Below are 13,304 nucleotides of genomic sequence, written 5' to 3' on the forward strand. Positions count from 1 at the left end.
TATATGCCATTTAGCTGACGCTTTTATCCAAAGCGACTTACAGTCATGTGTGCATACATTCTACGTATGGGTGGTCCCGGGGATCGAACCCACTACCCTGGCGTTACAAGCGCCATGCTCTACCAACTGAGCTACAGAAGGATGTTCTACGGTGGTGAACAGCATTATAAGGAGACATGTCATAAAGCATGGTTGTCTCCTCTGTCAACCATGTTTCTGAACAGGCAACAATGGAAAATGCATGACTAAGAGAAGACAGATAATGAACAAGGTGGTCAAGATTTTTAGGAAGACTGCGAATGTTCAAATGAAAGTTAGAAATTGGAAAATGAGCTTGTCTTGGAATTAGATCAACTGCTATACAGGTTGTTAAATTAACATTATATTAATCAGAAGTGCTAAGACTTATTTCAGGTACATTTCAGGAAATTTAAATCTGAATCAACACAATTATTATACTGTATTTAGCATTCGCTTCGTTGATATCTAATGGGTTAAAAACCATGTTATCAGGGTTGATATCTTGCCCAACTAGGAGAGATACACAGTCGGAATCATCCAGAGTGGAAAGGAAACATAGAAGTGCATGCCCCACATGTCCCAAACAACCATATGTGTGTTAGTGTTATCAATAGGGCTACACTTCCTGTACTTCCATTGACACAGTCCACATAACACCACTGAAGGCTTCCTAGGGTTATGACATTTAGAGCAATGTGTGTTTTTGGTCATGAGTTTAGATAAAACGTATGAACAAATTAGCGTAAATATTTGTGTGTATGTCGTAGGGTTGCCAACTGTCACGTATTAGCCCGGATGTCCCTTACATTGGGCTAAATTGGTTTGTCCCATACCGGACCTCCCTTGTCCCGTATATTCATCCAATCACAGTATGGCATAAACGCGCCAATTCCTGCAAAGTAATTTCTGTTGTTCAGTCGGTTTGGCAGGTCAAGGAAATATGGATAAACCTGCAAAAAATAAAATACTGTGCAGCTACAACAAACAATTGGAAGCAACAAAGACGTGGGTTAAGCCCGTCAGTGGTGACTCGATGAAAGCGTTCTGTACTTTATGCCGTCGGGAATTCTCAATTGGCCATGGAGGGGAGAATGACTTAACTCAGCATGCATCCATGGAAATGCACAAGAAGGCCATGCTAGCTAAAGGTGCTAGCAATATCGGTGCATTATTCGTAACTGTGCGGGATATTTTGGATGATATGTACCGTCCGAAGGTGAGCCCGTGTATTTCTTAGTTGCCAGTGATGCCTCAAACAAGGGAAATAGACAAATGTTTCCAGTGCGTGTGATATTTATGTGTCTAATGGAATGGAATGGAATGGAATGGAATGGAGTGCAGTGCAGTGCAAGTTGTGATGAAACTACAAATGTCATACATCAAGCTCTGATGAACTGTCTGGAAAAGCATGAACTGGATATTAGACACATCACAGCCTATGCAGCAGATTATGCCAATGTCAACTTTGGAAAACACCACTCCGTTTACCAGTTATTGAGCAGCGCCAACAATCCCATTCTGAAAGCTCACATAGCTCATAATGCCTGCAAGCACGCCTGCTGTCAGTGGACAGCATTGAGACAATTGTTTTAAAGCTCTACATGCGCTTCTCAGTATATGCTTCCCGAAGAGAGGAACTGGGTGCATTTTTTTGCCATTGTTGACATTGAGTGGCGTAAAATTCTGCGACATGTTTGTACACGATTGGCCCTCGCTTCATCCAGCTGTAGATCGTATCCTGCAAAGCTGGCCAGCTCTTACTTCATACTTCAGGTCCCTTGGGGAGACCTGCCCTGTGGCACTGAAGAGTATCATTACATACATTGACAAGTGGTTTGATTTGTCACCAGAAAATGTCATGGTGAAACTGAAACCGATTGGCCTCTATGAGCTCTCCTTCACTGACCTGGAGCAAGTGGTGGTTGCCCTCAAAATGACAGAGACAGTCAGTATGGACCAACTCTATGAAGAGTTTTGTGCTAGCCGGGAGGAAATGCAGAAAGCCAGACAGGATACCACAAAATCCACCAGTGAGAAGTGGGTGGCAGTTTTTCAAAACCTAGAGAAAGCCAACTTGATCAACATGTTCAGGATTAGTCTCATTTGTTCTCAGTATGCCAGGCTCAAATGCCTTTTGTAGAGAGGATTTTCTCTGATGTCCATTTAAATGGTCAGGCTCAAGAAACCGATGCAGCACAGAGCTGATCACAAATGAACTTCAAATATCTGTGAATTGTGATTTGTCATGTAAGGACTTCTCTCTGGCTATGCAAAAGGACAAAGGACTGCTTGAATCAGTCAAGAGCAGCAAAAAATATCCATGGAAAAAGTAGACTTGGTGAGTGACTCATGCCCCTCTTCCTCTTGCATTTGAAATGTTTTTTTGTTTTTTTGCTGTGAAGGTCCAAATTGTTATTTCTTTGTTCATTTATTGTTTGGTTTATTCACAGAAGTTAACATAATAATGCCATTTTAGTAAAGTTATAGACTAAATGGAATATAAAAATGTTTGCCTTTCCAATTGAATATGAATGTACACTGTATATTCATTCACACAACACCATACCCACACTGCCGTGGCACTGTGCACTCGCCATGCACACGTCACCTTTTGTCCCTTATTTGGTAGTGAGAAAGTCGGCAACTCTAAGCGATGTTGCCTTATTTTCGTTCTTAAATTAGTCGTGGCAGCAGTTCGGAGAAGTCTTCATTGATTAAGATTTTGGTTCCCTTCAGGCACTTGGCTCTTCTGAGAATCTCCTTGTCTTTGAACCTGAGCAGTTTCACCACTATACTGTAGATCTAGGCTGTTTTGTTGATCGAGTAGTTCATGGAGTGTAGTGCTTGAAACGTATTCCTTTTCTGAATTGAGTTTTGAAAGTATTTGTTTTTAAATATACTTAGGTATCAAAAGTAAATGTAATGGCAAAAATGTACTTAAGTGTCAAAAGTAAAAGCAGAAGTCATTTCACATTCCTTATATTAAGCAAACCAGACGGAATGATTTTCTTGTGATTTTAATTTAAACTCCAACGCTCAGACATAATTTACTAACAAAAAATGTGTGTTTAGAGTGTCTGCCAGATCACAGGCAGTAGGGATGACCAGGGATGTTCTCTTGATAAGTGTGTGAATTACACAAAGTACTTTTGAGTGTCGGGTAAAATGTATGGAGTAAAAAGTACATTATTTTCTTCAGGAATGTAGTGGAGTAAAAGTTGTCAAAAATATAAATAGTAAAATGAAGTACAGATACCCCAAAAAACTGCTTAAGTGGTACTTTATTTTAGTATTTTATTTTAGTATTTTAATGGTTATTTGTAAAAAAATAAATAAAAAAATAAATAAAAATAGTCTTCCAAATTGTATTTCAAATACTATTTTCAAATACCTGGGTTAAATGTATGGGAATTTATTTGAGTCAGTGTATTTGTGTATTTCCAAATACATTCCAATATTCAACTAGTTGTATGTGAAAGTAATTGAGATATTTTAAATAGTATTTGAACCCAGGTCTGGTGCCCTCCAATAAAATGTTTTTTTGCCACTGTTTTTGGTTTATGTGAAAGCAATGTTGTGCTGAAGTGAATTATGCAGTTAAAGTAGTAAGCGCATCTTGTGCACTACATATTGTTAATGTTTTGTATTGTTGTTACCCAGCCCTTACAAGTAAAAGGCCTAAACATGTATCATTTAATACATTTCCTTAGGACCTTTGTTTTGATTAGCCTTGATGTTACACAAATGTTATGTTCATCTCAAAGATATTATATTTTCTATCGTTTTGCATGGTCCTGTGCCCCAGTTGAGATTAGTTGGCACATTTTAATTTAGACCATTCCATTGGCCCTAAAGTAAAGTCTCCACTAATACGCGGAACCGGGGGTTGCAAATCGAACTAACCCTAGCTTCGCTGCTCGTGTTGAGCATGTACGCATGCTCCGGCCTATAAACTATGACTACGTCATCGTCGTAGGTAAACAAGATTTTTAACGGAAGGGATATTTAAACCGTGAGCTGTCAAGGAGGTCTACACATTTGTTGGGGTAGGTAAATGTTTGGTTCTTTCATACTCTTTTATCTGAACAGATAATACAATCAGAAATACACGATTGTTTCCCCATTATTACGCGAGGCTTTGATCAACACAGTGTAACGTTACACTAGTCAATGAGAACAATTATTCGTACATTTCCTCGAACTGTTAATTAAAGGAAAGTCACTACCTAGATTTGAGTGATCTCGCAATCTCTGTACGAGAAACATTTGGATTAACTTTAAAAAACGAACGTTGGGCTATGTTCCGTCATATGCCAGATGTGATAACTTCAAACCGTTATAAATTGCCTATTTGTGAGATTTACTTATTTCAAAGGCATAGGCTACTGACTAAAATCTGGGTTTATAATTGCAATTCAACTTCTCCATGGGTTTCTGAGCTAGATGCAGGTAGCCTATAGGCCCTGATAGGCCAACATCTCATTCCAGGGAAAAGTTCACAATGAAACTGACACTAAATGTGGAGGATGATACATTTGCTATAGAGCTGTGACCATGATCACAATTGATAACTTCCAATTTAATTAACTAAACATGGGCATTAATAATTGCATAATAACACAAGGTTACAACAACAGAGTTATAGGCTATTTATTAAATCTGTTTGCCAGCTCCAAGTGGCACAAATTGACTCCAGTGATATTGCCATTTCAATATATTTTATTGTATCAATTGGCTCCTGTAGCCTGCAAAGGCATCGAAATGAATAGCCTACTTGATGGCCAATAGATACACATTTTAATGTAATTTTCATTGTGAACTTTTTCCCCATAGAACTGAGCATGAGTAAAACCCATCGCTTGATACTGTTATACAAAAGAAAAGACCATTAGAATGCAGTTTACTTTAAACCATCTCTAAGCAAATTTATCTAAAGAGTTCTAGTGCGCCTAAAGTCATTTTCCATTGCTTCATTGCTGTTATATCAGTTCTAGCACGTTAAAATGTTTTAGGAAAAAAGGGTGGATCCATAATGACCAAATCTAAATAGCCTACCTGCAACTGGTAAGTAGTTGTCACGACGTGTGTGTGTTTCTCTGTCTCCAGGACATGTTGACTACACCACTTGCATTACGTGCGTGAGCCTTGCAAAATAAAATGCATGTTATTCAATAATTTCATCTAAACTGCTCGCGTGCATCAACAAGCATATACACGCGTGGCTGATTGAAAGATGAACCGAGGTCCACACTCCAGTCCAGTTGGTGGTGGTAATGCAACTTAAAGTTGGTTGCCAGCCGCCATATAAAGTCTGAAGAGGAAAATAAGTAGACTGAAGGAGGAGAGATTACTCGAAAGTAGCTAGGTTTACTCTTTTCTCTGTAGATTAATTGTCGGAGTAGAGGACCTTGTGCATTTCAGGTAAAATAACAACCCAATGTTTATATCTCAGGACAAATTAGCTAGCAACAGCAAACCAGCTAGCTAAATTGTAATGAATGTTTCATGCGTTTCAACCTGTCCCCAAATGAATATAACTGGTTCAGAGTTTGTTTTGATATTTCAACCTGTGTCCTGATCACGTCTGTATGGATGGATAAAATCAACATGTGTGCGATGGCGAACGCGCGTGCCCGGTCTTGTCTGCATGTGACTCAGCTGACTCTGCTGCAGCACTCTCTCAACTAGTGCTCTCAATGCACACCCCCCCCGGCTCTCCACCACTTACTCACCCCCAGCAGCAGTAGCAGGTCACAGTGAATTATATATAATTTTTCAGAGAAATACTATGGCCGCCAGGGTGCAATTTAGAAGGAGCCCAAAATCCGCGACGAATACAATTTCGCCCGCAGCATCGTTTTCAAAGTAGCCCAATTTGGTGGAAAACCTGTGAATATGGCATCATTGATTTGAGAAGACAGCCTGCACATGCACATTTCTGCGCGAGACGACCGTTAGCCCCGATGACATATTTCTGCACATTCCCTTAGCTAGCCAACGTCGCCATGATATCGCCTACAATTGTGAACAGGATTTCTATAGAAGCAGTTTCTGCCTCCAATCTTCATTCTGTACTGTCTTTGACTGAGCTATAATAAGATTGAAACCAATCAGGTGGTTGTTCGACAAAACCAATGTCATTGATCACGTACTTCTGTTAAAGCGATTGAGGCATTGGCACATTGCTTTGAAGTACACTGCTTAGCGATTTTGATGCATGCCTCGGAGCTCCGGGATCAAACGTAACATATGGGAATACAAGGTTCATATCTTGTCTAACCAAGCTTTACAATGTATTTGACACAACGAAATTAACAAAATAGCATGCAAACGTTACACCACGCCGAGTTCAATCGAATCGGGCCTGGCTAGCTATCTCAAGTATAAGTAGCTAGCTGTGCTCGTTTCACCCACCCGATGTGGTATTAGCTGGCATAATGCAAAGGTTGGTGTTAATTTAATTTACACAAATTGTTCATGTTGCTAGATAGCTTACTTGCTACTTTGCATTCTAACCAAGAATAAGAGTGGCAAGTGCTTCTAGTTGTAAGCCATGAAATCAATGTGTCCTAGCTAGATAATGTTAAATGGCTAACAAAACCATGGCTAGCAAGCCCCAGAGCTAGTCCATTGCTCTGACCCAGACCCATATATGTCCCTGTACAGTGACAACCCCGAGCACTAGGCACTTAGACTTGAATTAATTGTACAGGTAGCTAGGTATAGGTATTAAGCCTTTATAATCATTGTTTTTGCACCGTGCCCTTGCTCATGATCAAACTTTTTCACAGGGCCACTGTTAAATCAAAGTGTGGGACACTGAACTATGCAGTATGTATGTCTCCAAAAGGATTGCCAATGCCTATTCTGTCTGTGAAAGAAGGCCCACTTTGACCTCTGCCACAGAGACATGCCCACACAACTTTGCCGAAATGCTGCCCACGGAAATGAGCTTGAAGATATTTAGTGAACTGGACATTGACAGCTTATGTAGTGCATTGTTGACCTGCAAACTGTGGCACCACATCATTGAAGACAGCGACCACCTCTGGAGGAATCATTGCCTGACTGTGCGAGCTTTCTGTCAACAGGAGATTGATGGGGACAGACAGTATGGACTGTCATGGAAGGTGGGTCTGTTGGTTTTTAAACAGCTTCACCTCAGTTATGCTAGACTACTGGAATACCTGCCTATAACATCATTGTCAGATCGCAAATATCATAGACTTATAATAGACATCACACTCCCCCCTTACAAAACGTTAATACGATAAATGGCACTCATCCAAAGAGCATTATCTCAATAACAAATGCCTTTGTCATTCTTTAATTACTTCTCATTAGGTCACCCTGGTGCGGAACTACAGGAGAGGTTTTCTGAAGAGCGAATGGTTAAGGGGACGATACAGCAACATTCATTCTGCCGATGAATTACTGGACAGGAACATGTGCTCATTGGATGTCGAGACTTGGGGCGAGATTCTGGAAGCAGAGCTGGAGAGATAGATGCAAATCCCATAAAGAGCTATGAATTAACCTTTTAGATTTTATTTTATAATTATGTCTTAAGCACTTATTGATTTGTTTTATACCTTTTATACAGTTTTATGTGATTATGGTTAATAATCACAAACGTGTATTTCTTTTTTTGTTATACATTAATATATGGTAGGCTATATTCCAGGAAAATAACGATACCCTTTAATGAATTCCTAAATCAGTGATACAATTGGGCCTTCACCACACTGAATAAAGTGGACTATTAAGATGTTAATTTGCATTTACAGTATAGCACTAAAGTTTAGCACTTTTACTACTTGGCAGTATTTATTAGCTATTTAAACTCCTTTGGTTGACAGTGTGTATATGAGTTATACTGTATACAATAATACTTATAATGCACTGTATCAGATATATGGGGCTGGAGCACTATATTTTCTATTTTAATTAATTTTGACATGACTGTTCATGTGTTCACTTCATGTACAGCCATGCATATTCATGTGTTACTGTAGGCTATATCACCATGGATCACCATACAGTCATTGAAAGACATTATTTTGATGCACAAACACATTTGGCGTGGTGCATAATATATTCAATAGTCTAATTCAATTATTGCAGATAGTTTAAATATGGCAATTGACTTTGTCTTTATAATTATGGTACTATCTGCCACTGTATCAAAAGCCACACCCACAAATTAAACTGCAATGAAACTTCGGGTTCTTTAACAAAGGTCCACTCTTTCAGCAGCATGGACAGAGCCAATTAAAATCAATTGACAGACTTTCTACGGTTTCTAACAAGATCCAATGTCAGCACTTCGGACAGGCATATAGCTAACAATATTCAAATGAATGGATTCCGACATTGAACATTAGGATAGTTCACCCTAGAGTGTTAATTGTTGATTTATAGTTTAATACAGTGTGTGGGCCTACATCCTGCTGGTATATCTGTGCAAGCATATAGCAACCTAAAAACAAAATATACTGAGTGTACAAAGCTTTCCGTGACATAAGACTATCCAGGTGAAGGCTATGATCTTTTGATGTCACCTGTTAAAAACACTTCAGTCAGTGTGGATGAAGGTGAGGAGACAGGTGGGATAATTATTTTTAAACCTTGAGACAATTGAGACATGGATTGTGTATATATACCATGTAGTAGGTATAAGACAAAGATTTACAGTGCTTTTAGAAAATATTCATACCCCTTGACTTGTTCCACATTTTGTTGTGTTACAGCCTGAATTAAACACACAATATCCCAAAATAAAAAATGTTTTTATGAATGTATTAGTATTTTTTTAATATGTTTTAATTGCATACAGAAATATCTAATTTACATAAATATTCACACCCCAATAAATATTATAATCACCTCTGGCAGCGATTACAGCTGTGAGTTTTACTGGGTAAGTCATAAGAGCTTTGCACACATGGATTGTACAATATTTGCATCTAATATTTTGTATTTATTCTTAAAGCTCTGTCAAGTTGGTGGTTGATCATTTCTAGATAGCCAATTTCAAGTCTTGCCATAGACATAGATTTTAAAGGAGATTTAAGTCAATACTGTAACTAGACCACTCAGGAACATTCAATGTCATCTTTGTAACTCCAGGGTATATTTGTCTCCGAGTGTTTGTTGGAAAGCAGACTAAAGCAGGTTTTCCTTTATGTTTTTCCTGTGCTGGCTCTATTCAGTTTATTTTCATCCTAAAAAACTCCTTACTCCTTGCCGATGACAAGCCTACCCATAACATGATGCAGCCACCACCATTCTTGGAAATATGAAGAGTGGTACTCAGTGATGTGTTGTATTGGATTTGCCCCAAACATAACTATTTGTATTCAGGACATAAAGTTAATTTCTTTGCCACATGTTTTGCCGTTTTACTTTAGAGCCTTTAGTGCAAACATGTTTTGGAATATGTTTATTGTGTACAAGCTCCATTTTCACTCTTTCATTTGCAGTGCATTTGAAAAGTATTCAGACCCCTTGACTTTTTCCACATTTTGTTACATTACAGCCTCATTCTAAAATGTATTAAATTACTTGTTTTCCTAATCAATCTACACACAATACCCCATAATGACAAAACAAAAACTTTAAAAAAAAAATGTTTGCAAATTTATCAAAAATAAAAAGCAGATACCTTATTTAGATGAATATTCAGACCCTTTGCTCTGAAACTAGAAATTGAACTCAAGTGCATCCTGTTTCCATTGGTTATCCTTGAGATGGTTCTACAACTTGATTTTAGTCAATGTAGGGTAAATTGGACATGATTCGTAAAAGCACACACTTGTCTATATAAGGGTTTGTGTGTTGAATGAAGAAACAATTGTAGAATAAGGCTGTAATGTAACAAAATGTAGACAAAGTCAAGGGGTCTGAATACTTTCCGAATGCACTGTAGGTTAATGGAATATTTGTTTCTGTTATTCTGTTCCTTCTTTTCACTGTCATTTAAGTTGATATTGAGGAGTAACTACAATTTTGTTGATCCATCCTCCGTTTTCTCCTATCACAGCCATTCAACTCTGTAACTGTTTTGCAAGATCGAATCCCCGAGCTGACGAGGTAAAACATCTTTCGTTCTGCCCCTGAACAAGGCAGAGTTATTAACCCACTGTTCCTAGGCCGTTATTGAAAATAAGAATGTGTTAACTGACTTGCCTAGTTAAATAAAGGTTAAATAAAATTACGGATGTAACACAACACTTTTTTAAATTCAAGGGGTGTGAATAGTTTTTGAAGGCTTGGTAGTGCCTTTGAGCGGGGTATGGGCGTAGGCGCCATGCGCACGAGTTTGAGTGAGTCAATAACTAACGCTCAACATTATTAGTATATCAATAATGGTCCACCACCCAAATGACATCCAGCCAATTTGACACAACTGTGGGACGCATTGGAGTCACAACTGGGCAGCATCGCTGTAGAACGCTGTCGACGCCTTGTAGTCTATGCCCAGACGAATTGAGGCTGTTCTGAGGGCAAAAGAGGGTGCAACTCAATATTAGGAAGGTGTTCCTAATGGTATGTACACTCCGTGTATAATTACGTACATTCAGATCAGATCTTTATTTGTAGGACTATATATGGCAGAAGTCTATGGATAATTGTAATCCGTATGGTGATTATCCTCAGTGAGGAACTGTGTGGGAGGGATGCAGCCATCATTGTTAGTGATTTTACCCTTTTCGCCAGCTGTACACGTCACAGCATCCTCTGGTGCGTTTGGAAATGCACCATCGCTGCATCATTCCGCTTTCTCTATAATAATTATAGGGGGCCCCGAGACCATAAAAGGCTACGTTTCAATCATGGTCGACGATGTTCCACCGATTATAAATATTGCCATCGCTCTAAAAATTCAACCGAATGATGGACCGGTGTTTTTCAAGGTGGATGGGACCAGATTCGGCCAGAGCAGGACAATAAAATTGCTTACAGGATCGAAGTACAAGGTTGAGGTGGTTATGAAGCCGGCCAATGCAGATGCCACGTAAGTACAAAACACTATATATCAAGAAAACCACTGGAAATGTGCATTAGTAATATTGAATTCGTTTACAATACACACAATTCACCAGTCAGCCTTATTATAGCTTATTACATTGCGTCTGTGGATGCAGCATGATGCATGCGCTATATCCTGCCTTCCCTGAGTGTTTGATCAAATGTTGTTTTTCTGACATACAGGCCAATGTTTCTGCATGGTACTGTACCACCAAATGGGTTGACTGCAAAAGCATGTCTGCATACCCCCTATATCTTACAGGCTATTTTACAATGCATAGGCTACAGCCTGGATGCAATAGCATAGGCTACAGTAGCCATCTGGGGGCCTACGGATATTCTGCGTTAATAAATAATGTGTTGTCACAGTGTGTGAATGCATTTTTAATCAAACCAATGAGGGTGATGACAGAAAGTGTCCTTTGCTTGTTGATTTACATCTCAACAATTCACTGCCGATAGGAAATAAAACTAGAATAACGTTAAAAATGGGTCTACCATTAGCCTATAATCAGGTAAGCTACAGGCCCATAGGGTGGGGTTGGGAATGATGCCCACTAACTAAAGGGTCTGTTTCATATATTCCCAGCACCATGAACATCGGAGGTATCACCATCCCTCTAGAGCAGCAGTCCAAAGATGAGGAGTCAGTGGTGTACCATGGACAGTACGACACAGAGGGAGTGCCTCACACCAAGAGTGGGGACAGGCAACCTGTCCAAGTCAGCATAGAGGTAATCCAGTAGAATACTTCATCCTAATTGTTTGACTAAGCTGTAACTAACTGAGTTATTGATAATTAAATGGTGTCTTCTGGCAATATAAATGTACATTCTCTCATATTTAGACGTAACTCAAAATAGTGATATCAGCACTATTCTCTTATTAAAACTCTTTTCAGACATTTCAAAATGCATTTGTTGTAAGAAATGTGCTATAGACAGTAAATACAGTTTGATTGATTTAAAGTCATCTACAACATCATCTGATTGAGGCCCTTTCAATTAATGTCTTTCTTTTCTCTGTGTGTTTTTGTGTCAGTTTGGAAAGGCGGGCCAATTCGAGACAATATGGCAGGTAAAGTACTATAACTACTACAAGCGAGACCAATGCCAGTTTGGGAACAAATTCACCAACATCGAGTATGAATGTAAGCCCAATGAGACGCGCAGCCTGATGTGGATTAACAAAGAGGTGTTCAATTGAGGAGCACCAATCAACTCCTCCTTCCAATGCCCAGTAACGGAAGAAAAACAAGCAGAGGAGATGAGTTGCACACAATAACTATTTTACCATCAACTTAAGAGGAAAAAGCCTTACTGTAGGCATGTGTTTCAAGTCACTGAGCACCATAATTGTCTGTTTTAGAGAGAGGGAGGCAGTTATCGACCAGGCTGATCTCGGGGGTTGTTTGTAATTGGTTGTAATCAATAAACATAGTCAGGTTATTATCAGCAATATCATTGGGAATCACAGCTATACAACATCCGCTGTGTTGACTCTCAGCTCTGGCCACACAAGCTGAAGCTGTGGCCCTCCTGGACCAGGATTGAAGACAGTTGTGGGTGGAAATGTATCTAACCTGGCTTATTACCTGTGAGGTGTGTGTGATGTGAGTTGTATGAATAAATTGACATTATATTTGTGTTATCCTATGTGTTAGTTCTAGTGTTGTTTCAGCCTTTGAACATCTGTTTACTTCTGAACAGCACAATTGTGATTAGCCTATAAAGGGGTGAGACAGTTTTTTTGTTAAAACTTCTGTATTATTTTACGGAGATATTCATATTCTATAGTCTATTAAGTACTCTTGTTATGTTGTGGGTCACTATCATTGTTTTGTCTCAGTTTTGCCTGTAAATGCATGGTTGAATAATCCTATGCCTAAAGGTTTTGCTCTTCAGATGCAGACTGATATCAGATTGCCTAAACTGTTCAGTTCTGTTATAAATGTAATTGAAAAGTGTGAAAGTAAATAAACCCATACCAGTTACTAGCGTACTTGATTAACATAATTGTGCATTAATTGGAATAAGTCGTTTGTTGTTGCTGTTGTTTAAATTGATCCAAGTGTTTACGATCCATTTCTCATTTCAGAAGCCTGCTTATAGACTACAGTTGTGCCATTGCTTCCTTGTCCTCATTAGCAGTGTAAGCTCCCTTATTCACATGCCCACTTGCACATCCTATTCCAATCAGTTAGAATAATTAGGCCTCATCTTTTAAATCTAGTACAGTATGGCTATTCATGC

At 38.9% G+C, this 13,304-nt stretch overlaps 2 protein-coding genes across 5 annotated transcripts; both read left to right on the top strand.

Moving 5' to 3' along the window:
* Positions 1 to 906: 906 nt before the first annotated feature.
* LOC118389156 (F-box only protein 48-like) lies at positions 907 to 9,410 on the top strand. Of its 2 annotated transcripts, none has more exons than XM_035778961.2 (3): positions 907 to 2,359; positions 6,813 to 7,151; positions 7,366 to 9,410. In XM_035778961.2, the coding sequence occupies exons 2-3, from the start codon at positions 6,855 to 6,857 to the stop codon at positions 7,525 to 7,527; spliced, it is 459 nt and encodes a 152-aa protein (XP_035634854.1). In that variant the 5' UTR covers positions 907 to 2,359; positions 6,813 to 6,854; the 3' UTR covers positions 7,528 to 9,410. The 2 variants fall into 2 exon arrangements, with proteins under 2 accessions (XP_035634854.1, XP_035634853.1); XM_035778960.2 differs by lacking the exon at positions 907 to 2,359 and adding an exon at positions 3,969 to 4,067.
* LOC118389155 (CB1 cannabinoid receptor-interacting protein 1-like) lies at positions 3,975 to 13,053 on the top strand. Of its 3 annotated transcripts, XM_052527470.1 has the most exons (5): positions 3,975 to 4,067; positions 10,064 to 10,113; positions 10,938 to 11,038; positions 11,642 to 11,786; positions 12,094 to 13,053. In XM_052527470.1, the coding sequence occupies exons 3-5, from the start codon at positions 11,013 to 11,015 to the stop codon at positions 12,256 to 12,258; spliced, it is 336 nt and encodes a 111-aa protein (XP_052383430.1). In that variant the 5' UTR covers positions 3,975 to 4,067; positions 10,064 to 10,113; positions 10,938 to 11,012; the 3' UTR covers positions 12,259 to 13,053. The 3 variants fall into 3 exon arrangements, with proteins under 3 accessions (XP_052383430.1, XP_035634852.1, XP_035634851.1); XM_035778959.2 differs by lacking the exons at positions 3,975 to 4,067; positions 10,064 to 10,113 and adding an exon at positions 10,247 to 10,569; XM_035778958.2 differs by lacking the exons at positions 3,975 to 4,067; positions 10,064 to 10,113 and having other exon boundaries at positions 10,606 to 11,038.
* Positions 13,054 to 13,304: the final 251 nt, after the last annotated feature.

Source organism: Oncorhynchus keta, chromosome 10, assembly GCF_023373465.1.
Source record: "Oncorhynchus keta strain PuntledgeMale-10-30-2019 chromosome 10, Oket_V2, whole genome shotgun sequence".
Taxonomy (NCBI): Eukaryota; Metazoa; Chordata; class Actinopteri; order Salmoniformes; family Salmonidae; genus Oncorhynchus; species Oncorhynchus keta.